This window comes from Coregonus clupeaformis, chromosome 30 (assembly GCF_020615455.1).
Source record: "Coregonus clupeaformis isolate EN_2021a chromosome 30, ASM2061545v1, whole genome shotgun sequence".
Classification (NCBI taxonomy): domain Eukaryota; kingdom Metazoa; phylum Chordata; class Actinopteri; order Salmoniformes; family Salmonidae; genus Coregonus; species Coregonus clupeaformis.
The window spans coordinates 21,575,028-21,594,640 of record NC_059221.1 but is presented as its reverse complement, the minus strand read 5'-3'; the positions used below and the strand labels follow the sequence as shown (position 1 = coordinate 21,594,640).

Below are 19,613 nucleotides of genomic sequence, written 5' to 3'. Positions count from 1 at the left end.
TTATTAAAAATTAAAAAACAGAAATACCTTATTTACATAAGTATTCAGACCCTGTGCTATGAGACTCAGAATTGAGCCCAGGTGCATCCTGTTTACATTGATCATCCTTGAGATGTTTCTACAACTTGATTGGAGTCCACCTGTGGTAAATTAAATTGATTTGGAAAGGCACACACCTGTCTATATAAGATCCCACAGTTGACAGTGCATGTCATAGCAAAAACCAAGCCATGAGGTCGAAGGAATTATCCATAGAGCTCCGAGACAGGATTGTGTCGAGGCACAGATCTGGGGAAGTGTACCAAAACATTTCTGCAGCATTGAAGGTCCCCAAGAACACAGTGGCCTCCATCATTCTTAAATGGAAGTAGTTTGGAACCACCAAGACTCTTCCTAGAGCTGGCCGCCCGGCCAAACTGAGCAATCGGGGGAGAAGGGTCTTGGTCATGGAGGTGACCAGGAACACGATGGTCACTCTGACAGAGCTCCAGAGTTCCTCTATGGAGATGGGAGAAACTTTCAGAAGGACAATCATCTCTGCAGCACTCCACCAATCAGGCCTTTATGGTAGAGTGGCCAGACGGAAGCCACTCCTCAGTAAAAGGCACATGACAGCCAACTTGGAGTTTGGCAAAAGGCACCTAAAGGACTCTCAGACCATGAGAAACAAGATTCTCTGGTCTGATGAAACCAAGATTGAACTCTTTGGTCTGTCTGGAGGAAACCTGGCACCATCCCTACGGTGAAGCATGGTGGTGACAGCATCATGCTGTGGGGATGTTTTTAAGCGGCAGGGACTGGGAGACTAGTCAGGATCGAGGCAAAGATGAACGGAGCAAAGTACAAAAAGATCCTTGATGAAAACCTGATCCAGAGCTCTCAGGAGCTCAGACTGGGGCGAAGGTTCACCTTCCAACAGGACAACGACCCTAAACACACAGCCAAGACAACACAGGGGTGGCTTCGGGACAAGTCTCTGAATGTCCTTGAGTGGCCCAGCAAGAGCCCGGACTTGAACCTGATCGAACATCTCTGGAGAGACCTGAAAATAGCTGTGCAGCGACGCTCCCCATCCAACCTGACAGCGCTTGAGAAGATCTGCAGAGAAGAATGGGAGAAACTCCCCAAATACAGGTGTGCCAAGCTTGTAGCGTCATACCCAAGAAGACTCAAGGCTGTAATCACTGCCAAAGGTGCTTCAACAAAGTACTGAGTAAATGGTCTGAATACTTATGCAAAGTGCCTTCGGAAAGTATTCAGACCCCTTGATTTTTTCCACATTTTGTTACGTTACAGCCTTATTCCAAAATTGATTAAATTGTTTTTTTTTCTCATCAATCTACACACAATACCACATAATGACGAAGCAAAAACGTTAGAATTTTTTGCTGATTTATTAAATGTAAAACTGAAATATCACATTTACATATGTATTCAGACCCTTTACTCAGTACTTTGTTGAAGCACCTTTGGCAGCGATTACAGCATCGAGTCTTGGCACGAGACGCTACAATCTTGGCACACCTGTATTTGGGTGTTAAACAAATCAAAATATATTTTATATTTGAGATTCTTCAAAGTAGCCACCCTTTGCCTTGATGACAGCTTTGCACACTCTTGGAATTCTCTCAACCAGCTTCACCTGGAATGCTTTTCCAACAGTCTTGAAGGAGTTCCCACATATGCTGAGCACTTGTTGGCTGCTTTTCCTTCACTCTGCGGTCCCACTCATCCCAAACCATCTCAATTGGGTTGAGGTCAGGTGATTGTGGAGGCCAGGTCATCTGATGCAGCACTCCATCACTCTCCTTCTTGGTCAAATAGCCCTTACACATTCTGGAGGTGTGTTGGGTCATTGTCCTGTTGAAAAACAAATGATAGTCCCACTAAGCACAAACCAGATGGGATGGCGTATCACTGCAGAATGCTGTGGTAGCCATGCTGGTTAAGTGTGCCTTGAATTCTAAATAAATCCCTGACAGTGTGACCAGCAAAGCACCGCCACACCATCACACCTCCTGCTCCATGCATAAATGCGGAGATCATCCATTCACATACTCTGCGTCTCACAAAGACACGGCGGTTGGAACCAAAAATCTCAAATTTGGACTCATCAGACCAAAGGACAGATTTCCACCAGTCTAATGTCCATTGCTCATGTTTCTTTTTCTTACTGGTGTCCTTTAGTAGTGGTATGTTTGCAGCAATTCGACCATGAAGGCCTGATTCACGCAGTTTCCTCTGAACAGTTGATGTTGAGATGTGTCTGCTACTTGAATTCTATGAAGCATTTATTTGGGCTGCAATCTGAGGTGCAGTTAACTCTAATAAACTTATCCTCTGCAGCAGAGGTAACTCTGGGTCTTCCTTTCATGTGGCAGCCCTCATGAGAGCCAGTTTCTTCATAGTGCTTGATGGTTTTTGCAACTGCACTTTAAGAAACTTTCAAAGTACTTGACATTTTCCGGCTTGACTGACCTTCATGTCTTAAAGTAATGATGGACTGTCATTTCTCTTTGCTTATTTGAGCTGTTCTTGCCATAATATAGACTTGGTCTTTTACCAAATAGGGCTATCTTCTGTATACCACCCCTACCTTGTCACAACACAACTGATTGGCTCAAACGCATTAGGAAGGAAAGAAATTCCACAAATTAACTTTTAACAAGGCACACTTGTTAATGAAATTCCAGGTGACTACCTTATGAAGCTGGTTGAGCGAATGCCAAGTGTGCAAAGCTGTCATCAAGGCAAAGGATGGCTACTTTGAAGCATCTCAAATATAAAATATATTTTGATTTGTTTAACATTTTTTTGGTTACTACAATATTCCATATGTGTCATTTCACAGTTTTGATGTCTTCACTATTATTCTACAATGTAGAAAATAGTCAAAATAAAGAAAAACCCTGGAATGAGTTGGTGTGTTCTAACGTTTGATTGGTACTGTATAAGGAAATCATTCAATTTAAATAAATAAATTAGGCCCTAATCTATGGATTTCACATGACTGGGAATACAGATATGCATCTGTTGGTCACAGATACCTTAAGGTAGGGGCATGGATCAGAAATCCAGTCAGTATCTGGTGTGACCACCATTTGCCTCATGCAACGTGACACATCTCCTTTGCATAGAGTTGATCAGGCTGTTTGTTGATTGTGGCCTGTGGAATGTTGTCCCATTCCTCTACAATGGCTGTGCGAAGTTGCTGGATATTGGCAGGAACTGGAATATGCTGTTGTACATGTCGATCCAGAGCATCCCAAACATGCTCAATGGGTGACATATCTGCTGAGTATGCAGGCCATGGAAGAACTGGGACATTTTCAGCATCCAGGAATTGTGACAATGGGCTGTGCATTATCATGCTGAAACACGAGGTGATGGCGGCGGATGAATGTCACGACAATGGACCTCAGGATCTCGTCACGGTATCTCTGTGCATTCAAATTGCCATCGATAAAATGCAATTGTGTTCATTGTCCGTTGCTTATACCTGCCCATACCATAACCCCACCGTCACCATGGGGCACTCTGTTCACAACGTTGACATCAGCAAACCACTCGCCTACACGACGCCATACACTCTGTCTGCCTGACCATTTACATGTTGCGTTTATATTTTTGTTCATTGTAATTTGTAAATATTTCAACTGTATTAAATTATAACTTTTTTAATTCCACAAAGAATTCCACAAATAAAGTTATCTTTCTTCTAAGTAAGTTTTGAGGCAGTTCATTAAATCCCAGACAAAGCTTTATCATTCTTATAGATTAAACGGAAAGACTATGTATTCCATTGAGCCCATTTCAGCCAATACCGGAGTGGTTTGACAGGGGATTTTTTTTAATTCTGTGGTCGTAACGTTAACGGGAAAAAACGACAGGCACAAGGAGGTGTATGAAAGAGTCGCAGGAGTAAAATGAAAGTAATCAATACAGTGAGGTTTAAGTGAGATCCTCAGGTGGGCGGGGCATGCGCGTTGCTTGTGTCACAGAGATTCACTGTACTATTCTACATTCTTTCTAGATGACTGATGACTTCTACTGTATCTAGAGCTATCTCTCAGTAACCTCTCTTTTCTCCCTCTAACAGGTGCAGGGAGCAGTGTGCACCACAAGTGCAACAGCGCCAAACACCGCATCATCTCCCCCAAGGTGGACCCCCGTGGAGGCTACAGCAGCGGTCACTCTGAGGTCCAGAACAACGATGTGTCTGAGGGCAAGACCGAGCACAGCAGCCATGGAGGGGGAGGGAAAAGCTCCGGAGGGGGAGGGGGCAGCGCCAGGGAGAAACGCAATGGCAAGATCCCCAAGCCTGTTCTCCTGCACCAGAACAGCACGGAGGTGTCCTCCACCAACCAGGTGGAGGTCCCTGACACCACCCAGAACTCCCCCGTGTCCATCAGCAGCGGTCTGAACAGCGACCCAGACATGGCTGACAGTCCCGTGGTGACGGGGATGGGCCACGTGGCTTCCATCATGTCCAGCCTCTCCCAGAGCGTATTCATGTCTGAGGTGACCGGGGACCCTGTCTACAGCATGTCCCCCAATGGGGGCCCCAACGCCCACCTCATGGGCCCCGACGCAGCTTCCCAGGGCCTGGTGTTGTCCAGTGTTGTGGCAGACAACCACAAGTTTGCCTTCCCTGGCGGAGGGGCTGGGGAGGGTCCCGGGGGGGCGGGGGGAGCAGATGGGCTATCCATGCTGTCTGCAGCCGGGGTGTCTGAGGAGCTGGTCCTGTCCAGTAGCCTGGATGCCGGAGGCATGAAGATACCTGAGACCACCATGAACTTTGACCCTGACTGCTTCCTCAACAACCCCAAGCAGGGCCAGACCTACGGGGGCAGCAGGCTGAAGGGGAGCGGCAGCTCCTCGTCTTCCTCCTCTTCCTCCAACGGCACCAACGGCAGCATGCAGCGCTCTCCCTCCATGTCAGACTCTGGATACAGCTTCAACTCTGCTCTGGTGAAGAACATCAAGACGGAGGACATGTCCTTTGAGCAGCAGCTGGCCACAGAGCAGGGCTACCAGGTGGGGGCGGTGGTGAGCTGTGGAGGAGGTGTGTCTGGTTCCTCTGGGGCTGGTTCAGCACAGGGCTCCCTCGGCCTGACCCCGGCTGGCTCTCTGCTGCCCTCTGGAGGAGGTCTGAGCCCCAGCACCACCCTGGAACAGATGGACTTCAGCGCCATCGATGCCAAGCAGGAATACTCATCCGGGGCTGGGTCAGTGGGCTACGGCCAGGCTATGAACAGCCCCCACCTCTCCCACCAGAGCCACTCGCCCAGCTTCTTCCTCCAGGACACCCAGCAGCCCGGCCAGGCCCAGCAGGGCAGGTCCTCCATGGGACAGAAGACTCACCTGATGGAGCACAACTCCCACGACTCCACAGCCTACATGGGCCTGCAGGTGGTCAAGACGGACTCCCCTGGCATCAACGGCCACCTCCACCACCACCACCAGAGCCACCACAGGGCCAACTGCAACGGGGGCTCCCCCACCGAGGGGCCAGGGCAGGGGCCTGGATCTCTCCAGCTTCTGCAGTACCAGGGGGGCTTCCCTGGGCTGGGGCCAGAACATGAGGAGGTGGTGGGTCTGGAGCAGCCAGGCAGCGTGGGCTCAGGCCAGGCAGGGGGAACAGAGAACGGAGAGGGTCTACTGAAGCCTGGGGATCACCTCCAGGCCTGTGGAGGAGGCAACCCAGAGGGAGGAGGGACAGAGCACTACCTGCAGCAGGCCAATGGGGGAGGAGGTCAGGGAGGCGGAGGAGGAGGGGAAGGAGTGACCATGCATAACGGAAATAGCATCAACAACGACGGCAGCAACCGCTCACAGCAGCAGCAGCAGCAGCAGTTGCAGCCCCTCCTCCAGGGGGCTGGGATGGTCCAGGGCCTCTACAACACCGTGGGGCCCCACCAGGGCCTGGGCGGAGCGGCCTCCAACGGGGGAGGGGGAGGGGGAGGCATGGAGATCAGCCTGGACCACTTCGACATCTCCTTTGGAAACCAGTTCTCTGATCTCATCAATGACTTCATCTCTGTGGACGGTAGTGGAACCAACATGGCGGCCGGAGGAGCTCTTTACAACCACCAGCTGGTGGCCAACCACGGCTCAGACGGTCAGCCCACGCCTAGCGGAGCTCCCCAGCAGGGCCAGGAGGACGGAGGGGTAGGAGGGGCCCGGGGGGCAGGATATAGCCCCTCAGAGCTCTGTCTCCAGCCCTGCTGCAGCCCTCAGTCTCTGGGTGCTGGGGCTGGGGGTGCAGGGACAGAGCCAGGCTCGCTGGCATACATGGATGTGGCGGAGGTGGTGTCTGCAGCCGTGGCCCACGGGGCCCTGGGGATGTTGCAGGCCACAGGAAGACTTTTCATGGTCACTGACTACTCCCCCGAGTGGTCCTACCCTGAGGTGAGCCTCCACCATGCTATTAGTGCATGTACTCCTTATTTCACAAAGCATTACACTCCAATGTAGTTACCAAATGTAGTTACAAAATAGTTTTGCAGTTATGATTGGGTAAACGCATACAGAGAGGCAATTTCTCAAGTTTCACTTTGGTCAGACAGAAAAAATGGCTTTCCTTCAACCAACCGTAACTGCCAAAATAAAGGAAACTATTTAGTAAACAAGGGATATAAAGTATATTGAAAACAGGTGCTTCCACACAGGTTTGGTTCCTGAGCAATTCCTAAGCAATTAATTAACATCCCATCATGCTTAGGGTCATGTATAAAAATGCTGGGCAGGCCCAGTTGCTCAATATTTTGGCTACCATTGCTATGCCCTCATAGGATGACAATGACCCCATCCACAGGGCACGAGTGGTCACTGAAAAGTTTGATCAGCATGAAAATGATGTAAACCATATCCCATGGCCGTCTCAGTCACCAGATCTCAACCCAATTGAACACTTATGGGAGATTCTGGAGTTGCGCCTGAGACAGCGTTTTCCACCACCATCAACAAAACACCAAATAATGGAATTTCTTGTGGAAGAATGGTGCCGCATCCCTCCACTAGATTTCCAGAATCTATGCCAAGGCGCTTTGAAGCTGATCTGGCTAGTGGTGACCCAACGCCCTATTAAGACGCTTCATGTTGGTGTTTCCTTTATTTTGGCAGTTACCTGTACATATCAACATAGTTTGAATGAACTGTAATATCACTGTTCAACCACCGGATGGCAGCTCAATAAAGTACAAAAAAGAGAGTAAAAGAGTCTGTGTAATGCCAGTAATACTGTCCAACCACAGGATGGCAGCTCTATAATGTACACTTCCCTACATATATATTTGGACAGTGAAGTTAAAACTTTAAATGTGGCTCTATACTCCAGCATTTTGGATTTGAGATCAAATGTTTTATATGAGGGGAAAGTACAGAATGTCATCTTTTATTATACATATCTGTTGTACCATTTAGAAATGAATGCACTTTATGTATCTAGTCCCCCCATTTGAAGGTGTCATAGGTATTTGGACAAATTCACTTATAGTGTATTACATTTAGTCCAAAGTTTAGTATGTGGTCCCATATTTATAGCACAAATGACAACATCAAGCTCATGACTCTACAAACTTGTTGGATGCATTTGCGGTTTGTTTTGGTTGTGTTTCAGGTTATGTTGTGGGATAAATCCATTTGAATTCAATCACTTTTTGACAGCACCCCTTTTCATTTGAACGAAACCTTTGATACATATTTGCCCATTGTAGAAGTGCTCAGAAAGGGACTTTTCGGACCTGAGTGACAAAACATTCAAGAGATTAAGGTGCTCAAATTTGACCCATTTTGCATACCCCACCATACCATGAGACATCCATGTCTTCATCACTGGAAAATATAAACGTTTGAGATTTATATAATTTAAAGCTTACAAACAGGGTTGTCAAACTATTTAATAATTTCTTTAAAATATTTTTGTAAATAAAAATTGACGTTTTTTAACATTCAACGTCAATTATGTAATAACGCTTACACTCCAATTTTGTTCATATTCGCACATGTTGTAACTTAGACCCTATTTCACATCATCTATCATGTGTTGTGCCCACCATCAGTTCAGTCACTACATGCTCTTGAAAACAAGGTGGGTGTCATGTTTTGGCTGATAAATGTATTAAAAAGTGGAATCAAATTTAAATTTCAACTTTCAAATATTACTACAAAGGTCCACACATCAGAGAATGTTGACTTGAATGGGAATACCTGTTGTTTTAAATGATACTGTCCTCAACAGGAAACATATCGAAATCATAGAAATATAGATCATAGAATAGACATGACTATTTAGGTTGACATTCGACAGTGGGTGGACCGGCGTTAAGTTAAAATGTCAATTCAATTTAAATGTCAATGGTGTACCAGCTAAATTGCAGTGGTCTGAAGGGATAGGTCCATTCTATGAATGCTATTTATATTATTGAAATGACACCCACCCTGTATTCAAGAGCATGTTGTGTCTCAACTGATGGCGGCCACAACACAAACACCTCAGATTATGTAAAGTAGTGTCTAAACTACAACATATGCAAATATGAATTATTTTTTATAATTGATGTTAAAGGTTAAAAAATGTCATAACATTGTTTTTATTATTATAAAATAGTTTGACAATACTGTTTGCAAGATTTTAAATTATATCAAACTCAACTGTTTATCTTTTCCAGTAACGAAGACATGGATGTCTCACAGTATGGTAGGGTATGCAAAATGGGTAAACTTTGAGCACCTTTATCTCCTGAATGTCTTGGAATTCAGGTCCAAAAAGTCACTTTCTGACCACTTCTTCCATGGGCAAACATGTATGGAAAGGTTTGTTTAAATGAAAAGGGATGCTGTCAAAAAGTGATAGAATTCAAATGGATTTACCCATCCACATGAATGTAAAAGTGTTCAGAAACATATTATATTCTTATTAATTATAAAAGTGACTCCAAAATGACACAATACATTATTTACCATTAATTTATATTGGGCACAGGGTAAATCTGTTTGAATTCAATCACTTTTTGACAGCATCCCTTTAGATTTTTATTGTGTCATTTTGGAGTCACTTTTACTGTAAATAAGAATAGAATATGTTTCTGAACACTTCAACATTAATGTGGATGCTAACATGATTACGGATAATCATGAATTAATCTTGAATAATGATGAGTGAGAAAGTTACAGAGGCATAAATATCAAAAGTATTCATCCCCCTTGGCATTTTTCCTATTTTGTTGCATTACAACCTGTAATTTAAATGGATTTTATTTGGATTTCATGTAATGGACATACACAAAAGTCCAAATTGGTGAAGTGTAATGAAAACTTGTTTCAACAAATTCTAAAAAATAAATAACGGAAAAGTGGTGCGTGCATATGTATTCACCCCCTTTGCTATGAAGCCCCTAAATAAGATCTGGTGCAACCAATTACCTTCAGAAGTCACATAATTAGTTAAATAAAGTCCACCTGTGTGCAATCTAAGTGTCACATGATCTGTCACATGATCTCAGTATATATACACCTGTTCTGAAAGGCCCCAGAGTCAGCTACACCACTAAGCAAGGGGCACCACCAAGCAAGCGGCACCATGAAGACCAAGGAGCTCTCCAAACAGGTCAGGGACAAAGAAGTACAGATCAGAGTTGGGTTATAAAAAAATATCTGACACTTTGAACATCCCACGGAGCACCATTCAATCCATTATTAAAATATTGAAAGAATATGGCACCACAACAAACCTGCCAAGAGTGGGCCGCCCACCAAAACTCACGGACCAGGCAAGGAGGGCATTAATCAGAGGCAACAACGAGACCAAAGATAACCCTGAAGGAGCTGCAAAGCTCCACAGCGGAGATTGGAGTATCTGTCCATAGGACCACTTTAAGCCGTACACTCCACAGAGCTGGGCTTTATGGAAGAGTGGCCAGAAAAAAGCCATTGCTTGAAGAAAAAAATAAGCAAACACATTTGGTGTTCGCCAAAAGGCATGTGCGAGACTCCCCAAACATATGGAAGAAGGTACTCTAGTCAGATGAGACTAAAATTGAGCTTTTTGTCCATCAAGACAAACCCAACACCTCTCATCACCCCGAGAACACTATCCCCACAGTGAAGCATGGTGGTGGCAGCATCATGCTGTGGGGATGTTTTTCATCGGCAGGGACTAGGAAACTGGTCAGAATTGAAGGAATGATGGATGGCGCTACAATTCTTAAGGGAAACCTGTTTCAGTCTTCCAGAGATTTGAGACTGGGACGGAGGTTCACCTTCCAGCAGGACAATGACCCTAAGCATACTGCTAAAGCAACACTTGAGTGGTTTAAGGGGAAACATTTAATATCTTGGAATGGCCTAGTCAAAGCCCAGACCTCAATCCAATTGAGAATCTGTGGTATGACTTAAAGATTGCTGTACACCAGCGGAACCCATCCAACTTGAAGGAGCTGGAGCAGTTTTGCCTTGAAGAATGGGCAAAAATCCCAGTGGCTAGATGTGCCAAACTTATAGAGACATACCCCAAGAGACTTGCATCTGTAATTGCTGCAAAAGGTGGCTCCACAAAGTATTGACTTTGGGGGGGTGAATAGTTATGCATGCTCAAGTTTTCAGTTTTTTTGTCTTATTTCTTGTTTGTTTCACAATAAAAAATATTTTGCATCTTCAAAGTGGTAGGCATGTTGTGTAAATCAAATGATACAAACCCCCAAAAATCAATTTTAATTCCAGGTTGTAAGGCAATAAAATAGGAAATATGCCAAGGGGGGTGAATACTTTCGCAAGCCACTGTAATCCAAACCACAACCAAAACAAACTGCAAATGCATCAAACAAGTTTTCAGAGTCACAAGCTTGATGTAGTCATTGTGTGCTAGGAATATGGGACCAAATTCTAAACTTTTGACTAAATTGAATACACTAAGTGAATTTGTCCAAATACTTATGACACCTTCAAATGGGGGAGACTAGATAGTCTAACATGCTTTCATTTCTATATGGTAAAACAGATATATATGAAAATACCCGCAAATACAAAGGTGACATTCTAACATTTGATTTCAAATCCAAAATGCTGGAGTATAGAGCCAAATTAAAAGTTTTACCTTCACTGTCCAAATAAATACGTAGGGGAGGGGAGTGTACTGTATGTACAGTTGTGGTCAAAAGTTTTGAGCATGACACAAGTATTGGTCTTCACAAAGTTTGCTGCTTCAGTGTTTTTAGATATTTTTGTCAGATGTTACTATGGTATACTGAAGTATAATTACAAGCATTCCATAAGTGTCAAAGGCTTTTATTGACAATTACATTAAGTTTATGCAAAGAGTCAATATTTGCAGTGTTGACCCTTCTTTTTCAAGACCTCTGCAATCTGCCCTGGCATGCTGTCAATTAACTTCTGGGCCACATCCTGACTGATGCCAGCCCATTCTTGCATAATCAATGCTTGGAATTTGTCAGAATTTGTGGGTTTTTGTTTGTCCACCCACCTCTTGATGATTCACTACAAGTTCTTAATGGGATTAAGGTCTGGGGACTTTCCTGGCCATGGACCCAAAATGTCGATGTTTTGTTCCCCGAGCCACTTAGTTATCACTTTTGCCTTATGGCAAGGTGCTCCATCATGCTGGAAAAGGCATTGTTCGTCACCAAACTGTTCTTGGATGGTTGGGAGAAGTTGCTCTCGGAGGATGTGTTGGTACCATTCTTTATTCATGGCTGTGTTATTAGGCAAAATTGTGAGTGAGCCCACTCCCTTGGCTGAGAAGCAACCCCACACATGAATGGTCTCAGGATGCTTTACTGTTGGCATGACACAGGACTGATGGTAGCGCTCACCTTATCTTCTTCGGACAAGCATTTTTCCGGATGCCCCAAACAATCGGAAAGGGGATTCATCAGAGAAAATGACTTTACCCCAGTCCTCAGCAGTCCAATCCCTATACCTTTTGCAGAATATCAGTCTGTCCCTGATGTTTTTCCTGGAGAGAAGTGGCTTCCTCACTGCCCTTCTTGACACCAGGCCATCCTCCAAAAGTCTTCGCATCACTGTGCGTGCAGATGCACTCACACCTGCCTGCTGCCATTCCTGAGCAAGCTCTGCACTGGTGGTGCCCTGATCCCGCAGCTGAATCAACTTTAGGAGACGGTCCTGGCGCTTGCTGGACTTTCTTGGGTGCCCTGAAGCCTTCTTCACAACAATTGAACCTCTCTCCTTGAAGTTCTTGATGATCCGATAAATGGTTGATTTAGGTGCAATCTTACTAGCAGCAATATCCTTGCCTGTGAAGCACTTTTTGTGCAAAGCAAAGATGACGGCACGTGTTTCCTTGCAGGTAACCATGGTTAACAGAGGAAGAACAATGATTTCAAGCACCAGTCTGTTTTTCTAACTCAATCAGCATGACAAAGTGATCTCCAACCTTGTCCTCGTCAACACTCTCACCTGTGTTAACGAGAGAATCACTGACATGTCAGCTGGTCCTTTTGTGGCAGGGCTGAAATGCAGTGGAAATGTTTTTTGGTGATTAAGTTCATTTTCATGGCAAAGAGGGACTTTGTAATTAATTGCAATTAATCTGATCACTCTTCATAACATTTTATTTTATTTATTTTTATTTCACCTTTATTTAACCAGGTAAGCCAGTTGAGAACAAGTTCTCATTTACAACTGCGACCTGGCCAAGATAAAGCAAAGCAGTGCGATAAAAACAACAACAACACAGACTTACATATGGAATAAACAAAAACGTACAGTCAATAACACAATAGAAAATAGAACATCTATATACAGTGTGTGCAAATGTAGTAAGTTATGGAGGTAAGGCAATAAATAGGCCATAGTGCAAAATAATTACAATTTAGTATTAACACTGGAGTGATAGATGTGCAGAAGATGATGTGCAAATAGAGATACTGGGGTGCAAATGAGCAAAATAACTAACAATGTAAATAACAATATGGGGATGAGGTAGTTGGGTGGGCTAATTACAGATGGGCTGTGTACAGGTACAGTGATCGGTAAGCTGCTCTGACAACTGATGCTTAAAGTTAATGAGGGAGATAAGTGTCTCCAGCTTCAGAGATTTTTGTAGTTCGTTCCAGTCATTTGCAGCAGAGAACTGGAAAGAATGGCGGCCAAAGGAGGTGTTGGCTTTGGGGATGACCAATGAGATATACCTGCTGGAGCGCATACTACTGGTGGGTGTTGCTATGGTGACCAATGATCTAAGATAAGGCAGGGAATTGCCTAGAAGTGATTTATAGATGACCTGGAGCCAGTCGGTTTGGCGACGAATATGTAGTGAGGGCCAGCCAACAGGAGCGTACAGGTCACAATGGTGGGTAGTATATGGGGCTTTGGTGACAAAACAGATGGCACTGTGATAGACTACATCCAATTTGCTGAGTTGAGTGTTGGAAGCTATTTTGTTAATGACATCACCGAAGTCAAGGATCGGTAGGATAGTCCGTTTTACGAGGGCATGTTTAGCAGCATGAGTGAAGGAGGCTTTGTTTGCGAAACAGGAAGACGATTCTAGATTTAACTTTGGATTGGAGATGCTTAATGTGAGTCTGGAAGGAGAGTTTACGGTCTAACCAGACACCTAGGTATTTGTAGTTGTCCACATATTCTAAGTCAGACCCACCGAGAGTAGTGATTCTAGTCGGGGATAGTGCAGAACTGGTGGCCGGGGTAGGGGTAGCCAGGTGGAAAGTATAGCAAAATGCTAATTGAAATTCTCGATTATCGTAGATTTATCGGTGGTGACAGTGTTTCCTAGCCTCAGTGCAGTGGGTAGCTGGGAGGAGGTGCTTTTATTCTCCATGGACTTTACAGTGTCCCAAAACTTTTTGGAGTTAGTGCTACAGGATGCAAATTTCTGTTTGAAAAAGCTAGCCTTTGCTTTCCTAACTGATTGTGTATATTGGTTCCTGACTTCCCTGAAAAGTTGCATATCGCGGGGGCTGTTCGATGCTAATGCAGTACGCCACGGGATGTTTTTGTGCTGGTCAAGGGCAGTCAAGTCTGGGGTGAACCAGGGGCTATATCTGTTCTTAGTTCTGAATTTTTTGAATGGGGCATGCTTATTTAAGATGGAGAGGAAAGCACTTTTGAAGAACATCCAGGCATCCTCTACTGACGGAATGAGGTCAATATCCATCCAGGATACCCGGGCCAGGTCAATTAGAAAGGCCTGCTCGCTGAAGTGTTTTAGGGAGCGTTTGACAGTGATGAGGGGTGGTCGTTTGACCAAGGACCCATTACGGACGCAGGCAATGAGGCAGTGATCGCTGAGATCCTTGTTGAAGACAGCAGAGGTGTATTTAGAGGGTAAATTAGTCAGGATGATATCTATGAGGGTGCCCATGTTTACGGATTTAGGGTTGTACCTGGTAGGTTCCTTGATAATATGTGTGAGATTGAGGGCATCTAGTTTAGATTGTAGGACGGCCGGGGTGTTAAGCATATCCCAGTTTAGGTCACCAAGCAGTACGAACTCTGAGGATAGATGGGGGGCAAGCAATTCACATATGGTGTCCAGGGCACAACTGGGGGCTGAGGGGGGTCTGTAGCAAGCGGCAACAGTGAGAGACTTCTTTCTGGAAAGGTGGATTTTTAGAAGTAGAAGCTCAAACTGTTTGGGCACAGACCTGGATAGTATGATAGAGCTCTGCAGGCTATCTCTACAGTATATTGCAACTCCGCCCCCTTTGGCAGTTCTATCTAGATGGAAAATGTTGTAGTTCGGGATGGACATTTCTGAATTTTTGGTGGCCTTCCTAAGCCAGGATTCAGACACTGCTAGAACATCAGGGTTGGCAGAGTGTGCTAACGCAGTGAATAACTCAAACTTGGGGAGGAGGCTTCTGATGTTAACATGCAAGAAACCAAGGCTTTTACGGTTACAGAAGTCAACAAATGATAGCGCCTGGGGGGTAGGAGTGATACTGGGGGCTACAGGGCCTGGGTTAACCCCTACATCACCAGAGGATATGGCTAAAGGCTTTAAGAACTGGTCTTCTAGTGCGTTGGGTACAGAAAATAAACAGGGCATATTTCCGGGCATTGTAGAATAGATTCAGGGCATTATGTTCAGACAAGGATATGGAAGGATATGAGTACAGTGGAGGTACACCTAAGCATTGGGTAACGATGAAAGAGATAGCATCACTGGAGGTACCGATTGAGCCGGTCTCCGCGTGTATGGGGGTGGGACAAAGAAGCTATCTGAGGCAGGTTGAGCGGGACTGGGGGCTTTACAGTGAAATAGTACAATAACAACTAACCCAAACAGCAATAGGCTAGGCATATTGACATGGGAGAGAGGCATAACGCAATCACAGGTGTTATTCGAGAGGGCTAAGACAACAACTGGTAATGGCGACGAAAGTTTGGGCTGAGGCTAAACAGATCAACAGGATGGAGTACCGTGTAAAGGAACAGTCCAGCGGGCATCAGATGTGTAGCTGAGTGATCATAAGGTCCAGTGAACAGCAATAGGTAAGTCCGGGAGCAGTTCGTAGGCTGCTACAGCACAGGTGAGCAGGAGGCACGGCTGTTGATTGCGCGTGCTAGCGGGCCAGTGCTAGCAGATGGATCTTCGTGGTCGTCGCAACGGGAAGCCTGTTGAAACCACATCAGACGATTACGTCGGCAGACCAGTCGAGATGGATCGGTGGGGCTCATTCTGGAGTATATGCAAATTGCCATTATAAAAACTGAGGCAGCAGACTTTGTGAAAATTAATATTTGTGTCATTCTCAAAACTTATGACCACGAGAACGTCGGTTTAATGCCAATGACACTGTTCAACCACAAGATGGCAACCACTTTAGTAAGACAGAAAAATGGCTGTAATATCACTGTCCAACCACAGGATGGCAGCGCAGTAAATATAGCACAGAGACAATAAACGGTTGTGTAATGTCAATGACACTCTTCAACCGCTAGATGGCAGCCCTTGCACTAGATTTTAGCCAGTTTGAGCATGTCACTGTGTTCATGTTATTCCTACTATTCTCCATAAGATGGCAGCATGACATTAAATAATGGCAAAATTCACACTTGCTCCCTAATACCCAGTACAGATCCAGATTATCCGTTTCCCGCGCTGTGAGTCTGTGTTTATCTGTTTCAGGGAGGAGTGAAGGTGCTCATCACTGGTCCATGGCAGGAGGCCAGCTCTAACTACAGCTGCCTGTTTGACCAGATATCTGTCCCCGCCTCTCTCATCCAGCCGGGTGTGCTGCGCTGCTACTGCCCAGGTAAGACTGGCCTCAGTGGCCTGGCCTTGACACACCCTCTGGATCCTTCCACCAGGGTTGACTCAAAACACAGTGTACTGTATCTATCAGGGATATCAGTAGTTTTATTTTAGACTTAGATCAGCATACAATACATGAAGGTCTTTACTCCTGTCTCTGTTCCTCAGTTGAGATTTTGTCTCACTTGTCTCCCGAGCCACTGAGAAGTTTTAAGAAGAAGAGTATAATGTTCCTAGGAGTTCTACAGGTGGTTAGGGTCAGGAGTGTTAGAGTTGTAGCAGTTATCAGTGAAGCGTCTGACTCTGACTCTCTCTGTCTGTCTCTCTCCACAGCTCATGACACTGGGCTGGTGACACTGCAGGTGGCTGCCAGTAACCAGATCATCTCTAACTCAGTGGTGTTTGAGTACAAGGCCCGCGCCCTGCCCTCACTTCCCTCCTCACAACACGACTGGCTCTCACTGGATGGTGAGATATCTCGATCTATCTGCCTCTCTTTTTGCCTCACTATGTCTTTCTGTGTCTCGTTCTCTCCCTCTCTGCTTCCTCCTCTCTTTCTCTCACTCTCTGCTTCCCCCTCTCTCTTTCTCTCCCTCTCTGCTTCCCCCTCTCTCTTTCTCTCCCTCTCTGCTTCCCCCTCTCTCTTTCTCTCCCTCTGCTTCCTCCTCTCTCTTTCTCTCACTCTCTGCTTTCCCCTCTCTCTTGCTCTCCCTCTCCCTGTCCTTCTGCCCTGGGCACCAGTGAAGTGCTATCTGCTGGCTCATCCTAAATGACTCTCTGCTGTGCTGTTGTGTTGCTGCTCTGTGTGTCACAAATCATGACTACCTGTCCATTTATATTAGAGTCTGTTCTAGAGGCATGTGGCTGTGTGGTGGCTGGTCCATGGTCTGTGATGGACAGTAATCACTTGAAGATTGAGTTGTTTCAGTACATTGGAGAGCACTAGTCCTTGTCCTGTTGTCATGTGTCTGTGAGAGGATACTGTAGTGTTAATAATGTGGTCTGATAGACATTATAGAATCAATATCTGTAGTGAATCAACTTCATTATGGGCTTTCAGGACCGTGGAGAACACTAGTCGTTAGTCATTCTCCTGTGTCTGAATGTCTTATAGACCCATCAGGTGTGATAGCAGCAGTGAGTCAACTCCATTAGGATCTTGGGTTCCGGTTGTATTTCAGGACCCTGGAGAGTACTAGTCTTGTCCTGTGTCTTTAATGTTTTCTGATGTCAGGAAATGTCAGGATCAATAGTTGGGTCTTTCCACCAAATGAGAACCTTTTGGGTAGTGTAAACATTTTATTTCACCTAATTTTAACATTCTGTCATACAGAGCACATGTTCAACTTAATAAAAAATGGATTTTCCCATCTCAAGAGTTTAAATACAAAAATGACTACACTAAGAGCCTATTAAGTGCCACATAAAGTAACAGGGTTTACCGTAACAGGGTTGATGATTTAATCCGCCATAAATCCCGATATGTCAGGGGAAATGGAAGCTTGTTGTGTGCAACAGGGAGGGGCAATTGAATGCAAGCCTCATTACAATTACAAATGAATTGTAATTGTTAAAACAATTCTAACCTGTCTATCTATAGGGAACAGGGTTGACGTGTTATGCTTGACCCCCCTCAGTTTTCCACCACAAAACACCTGAAAATAGCCAAAAAGAATAGAACCAGTTTAGGATTAGCCTTTTAGATGTTCAATGTTTATTTTGAACATTTAAAAAATATATATATATATATATGTATAGTTACACCATATTAAAGCGAGAATTCAGTTCATGTGACAGGGTTGACCTTAAAATGAGGGACAGACCTTTCATGTAATTAGATGAATCACTAATCACATGAAATAAATAACAGTCTTCAGAAATGGCTTTGTCAAAGCAACAATAACTAGGGCTTTACAATAATGATAAAACTTAGATACATTATGGGGTCAAGTGGGTTAAAATGTTCCTAGAAGTCACAGAGGGACATGTCAAAATGCTGTAATATAACAGGCTTTGAAACTTCAATATTGGTGCACAATTTCTACCTAAAATATCAAAGTGAAAAGGCACTCTTTTCGTGGAACAACCCAGTTGCAGTGAATCAACTATAGTAGAAACTCAGTTCATCTTGGGTTTGATTTGGACTGTGGCCCAGAACCATGAAGAGCACCAGTCCTTGTCCTGTGTCTTTCAGAGGATGCTATTGTGTTCTGATAGGCATGTCAGGATCAATATCTAATAGCTGCAGTGAATTGACTTAGTTGAACATGGATTTTAGAGTCTTGGCATTACTGCAAATAGAGCTCCTAGAACCACTATGACATACATGAGTGTATGTTGCTTGGCACACATGGAAATTGTGATTGGCAGCACAATGAAGATTAGGACTCAAGGGCTTTGCAACAGGAAGTCTTGTGAATTAGTATATGTAGACTGCAATGGAGTAAGGCAATGCAGGGATGCTTATCTCTGTATGTATGTATGTGTGTGTGTGTGTGTGTGGAGCCGAGCTGGGAGAGAGTGTTGCTACTGCAGTGTGTGTGACTGTGCGTTGACAGGATAAAGTAGGGCATGGTGAAGAGAGGGGAGGAGAGGACTGGAACAGGCTGACGGGACAGCTGCATTGCAGACGCCCCTTGAGGGAGTGGGATTGAATAATCAAGAACCACCGGCTCCCAGGCAGGAGTAGTGCGGTGCGGCGGAACCAGTGTATCCCTCCACCATTCATTCATACAGTACACTCATACTACTCTCTGCCTCACTAGTCCATTCACAGAACCAGTTTAGGAGAGACTGTCTCACTACTCTACACTCCAAACTAAGCTAAGGAACTGAGGGAAAACAGAGTCTGATCTATTACATTACTACTTCTATTAACCCATTCCCCTCTCCCGCTCTCTGCCTTGATATTGTATTGGATTTTGGCGGTTATTTTGGACCCTCTCATTTGCCATGAATGTTAATAATTTACATTATGTATTTTTCCACTCTGTTCATGTCCAAATAATTAATGCTGGCTTTTCAGATGTATGCCTCTGTTGCCTAATACCTGTCCTGATGTTACTCATAAATACTACATGGTGTTTGTTAAGTTCATCCTGCTAGAATGGACAGTGCCCTGAAGCAGCTGATATAGGCTGTCCCCCAAATAGTACCCTATTCCATATATAGTGCACTACTTTTGACCAGAGCCCTATATGTGGAATAGGGTGGCATTTGGGACGCAACCTAAGCCTGGGTGGTAGAACAGGCCATCCCTTGGTCACTTGTCTCAGGTGAATTTATTCAGATTGGATCCAGATGATTGATGAGATAAACTGAGATAAACTGATTCATACTGGTGTCAGTTGAT

At 44.7% G+C, this 19,613-nt stretch overlaps 1 protein-coding gene across 1 annotated transcript in view; it reads left to right on the top strand.

Annotated features, from left to right (window-relative positions):
• LOC121545650 (calmodulin-binding transcription activator 1-like) overlaps window positions 1-19,613 on the top strand; it is a 454,137-nt gene that overhangs the window by 402,536 nt on the left and 31,988 nt on the right. Inside the window, exons 9-12 of the mRNA XM_041856375.2 lie at window positions 4,100-4,243; window positions 4,274-6,411; window positions 16,136-16,262; window positions 16,595-16,729. Coding sequence (XP_041712309.2) covers window positions 4,100-4,243; window positions 4,274-6,411; window positions 16,136-16,262; window positions 16,595-16,729 — 2,544 coding nt within the window. The remainder of the gene's footprint in view (window positions 1-4,099; window positions 4,244-4,273; window positions 6,412-16,135; window positions 16,263-16,594; window positions 16,730-19,613) is intronic.